The 2654-nt window shown below is 66.5% G+C and overlaps 1 protein-coding gene across 1 annotated transcript; it reads right to left on the minus strand.

Moving 5' to 3' along the window:
- Positions 1-6: 6 nt before the first annotated feature.
- LOC106696171 (PGC-1 and ERR-induced regulator in muscle protein 1-like) lies at positions 7-1602 on the minus strand. The gene has a single exon (XM_014451276.2). It carries the CDS (start codon positions 1135-1137, stop codon positions 10-12), a length of 1128 nt encoding a protein of 375 aa, XP_014306762.1. The 5' UTR covers positions 1138-1602; the 3' UTR covers positions 7-9.
- Positions 1603-2654: the final 1052 nt, after the last annotated feature.

Consider the following 2654-nt stretch of genomic DNA (forward strand, 5'->3'; position numbering starts at 1 on the left):
GGAGCCGTGTCAGGCTGAGGCTTGGAGGCGGGTGTAGACCGATATCGTGTCAGGATGAAGCTTGGAGGCAGGTGTAGATGGCGTCGTGTCAGGATGAGGCTTGGAGGAGGGTGTAGACGGAGTCGTGTCAGGCTGAGGCCCGCAGGCGGGTGTAGACAGAGTCGTGGCAGAATGAGGCTTGGAGGCGGGTGTAGACAGAGCCGGGTCTGACTTAGCCATTGAGAAATCTGGACCAGGCTCTGGGGCAGGTGTGGCCACAGCGTGTGGCCCAGCTCTGGGGGTCATGCTGAGTGGGTCCGACCCTTGCTCAGTAGTGAGGACAGGTGTAGACAGATCCAGTCCTGGCCGGGCCACCTGCTCAGGGGCCGCTGCAGACTCCAGGCCCCGCTCACCCTGCCCGGCTCCTGATGTCCGCTCGGCCGACCCAGCTGAGGGGCCCTTCCCCCTGGACCCAGCTGGGCCTCGGACCTCATCAGGCCTGGCCGCAGAGAGCAGCGGGGAGCCCAGCGGGGGGGTGGGAGCAGAGCCCGCGGCACTCGAGCGCCCACCCCCCTTGGCACCAGCAGCGCGCCTCTTCTTTCGGCTGGGGCTTCGGGGCGGGGCTCCAGGGCTGCCGGGGGGCCTCTGGGGCAGAGGGCTGCCTCTGGGGCTGCGGCCCGGGGACTCAGGGCTCGGAGGAGGCTCACCGGGGGGCCGAGGGGCAGGGTCCCGGGGGGCTGGCCCCTGCAGAAGCCTCTGCATCGCGTCTTTGGAAGGCACCGACCCTTGGCGGGGCACGCTCTGGCCGGGAGCGGCGGCGCCCGAGCGGAGGGATGGCCGGGCTTCTGACTGTGCTGACGTGCTGGGCGTCTGCTGACCAGCCCCCAGGGCCAGGGCGGGCTCCTGCCAAGACCTGCTGACCAGCTGCTTCGTGGCCGCCTGGTCCTCCTCCTCAAAGCCAGGCCAGCCACTCCCCCCAAGCAGGGGCCGGGGCCCGGGGGGACTGCTGCCGCTGCTGTCCCCTTGGTCAATGTCACTGGACAGCAGCTCATCCCCAGAGGCCAGGCTGGCCTGCAGGAGACCACACTCCTCGGTAGCGGCTGAGAACTCAGCCCAGTCCTGGTCACTCAGCTGGACACTGTACTGGAAGTTCTCCATTTCGGTCAGCAGGGCGCGCAAGCAGCAGGGCCGGGGTCTTCACCCCCTGCCCGCCCGCCAGCACCCCTCCGCCCTGGCTCAGCACCGGGCCGGCATCTTCGTCCTAAAGGCCACTAAGCAGGATGCAGGCGGCAGCTGGCTGCTTCCTCCAGGGCCGAATCGCCGCAGCCCCACCGTCCCTGCTTGAGGCAACTCTACGACATGGGGTCACGTTCCTTCCACCAAACGCCTCTGGATCGGTGAGGGGCCCGAAGAAGCAGGATCCCCGTGCGTGGATTTTCAACCCCGGAAGTGGCTTTCCTTCACGTCTCCAAGCATCTGCTCAGCTGGGTCGGCCTTACCCTCCAACTTTCCTCCGGACAGGCCGACCTGGCTGTGGGGAGCCCTGGCCTGTCCCAGCATGCCCCAGGGGGCATTTGGCCATGGGGGCGGGGCCACAGTATCCAGCAGGTGACCAGCCTTGGGTGATGACCTTCCACTAGCCTTGCTGGGACAGGCCGCTGGGCTGCCTCTGAGCGCCCGCTGGTCACGCCGCTGCCGGCCAGGGTGTACGTGAGTCCCCAGGAAGGGCCTCGGGAGGAGGCCCCAGAACAGAAAGGAGCCTCCTGCCTCCCTCGGGCATCCTCAGGGTCTGTGTCCCCGACCCAGACGTGCCCCTTCCCCGCCCTGTCTCAGTGACCCAAGGTGACCCTGGCTGGAGCGTCTCCAATCCCTCAACCCTGTGGGGCTGCCCTTCCGTCTCTGAGATGGAGATGCCTGGACCCCAGGCACCGAGGCGGCTTCCTACCCTGAACTTCGCCCTCCTCTCTAGCTCTGGGGAAGGTCCCTGGGGGCTGTCTACCTCGGGGACCCCTCCGGGTGGGAATGGGGGGCTGCTGGTGTCGTACCTGGAACCCTGCAGCAGCCAAGCAGCAGCACTGGGCGTCCAAGCTGCCTGTCCAGGGCCCGGTGCTGGCTCGCCATGCAGCCCCACCCCCACGGCCAAAAATACCGTCCCAGGTCACATGTCTCCTGCCAGCCAGCAGGGTCCAGGCCACAAATAGATGGCATTTGAGGGGCCTCCAGCTACGTGAGGGACACCTTCCTGGTTGGGTCGGACGCTGGCCAGAGAATGCTGACCAGCAACCAGCACGTGGCTTCCCTTTGCCTGGCTGAGGGCTGCTCCTTCCTTTTAAAGGGACCCCACTACTGGGAGACCTTGCTCCGCCCCCCATCCCACCACCCTCTGCCCCCTGCCCCCCACGGCCAGTCCAGGATCTCTGGGTCTTAGGGCTTTGTCCTGATGCCTGTGGGGAATGGAGGGATTAGACTGACACGGTGGGAAATGATGGATTCTAGAATGTTCCTCCAGGACATTTGGAGGTGATCCACGCAGACCCCTTCCGGGCAGCACTGCCCATCCTGTTGGGAGTGTGGGGGACGCGTGGAGTTCTTGAAGGCTTCCCGTGGAGGGCACCCCAAATGGGCATGACCCCTGGGCCCCTGGAGAGCGTTGGGAGAGGTCAGCAAGGAAAAGG

The sequence above is a fragment of the Myotis lucifugus genome, unplaced genomic scaffold (assembly GCF_000147115.1).
Source record: "Myotis lucifugus unplaced genomic scaffold, Myoluc2.0 scaffold_11283, whole genome shotgun sequence".
NCBI lineage: Eukaryota > Metazoa > Chordata > Mammalia > Chiroptera > Vespertilionidae > Myotis > Myotis lucifugus.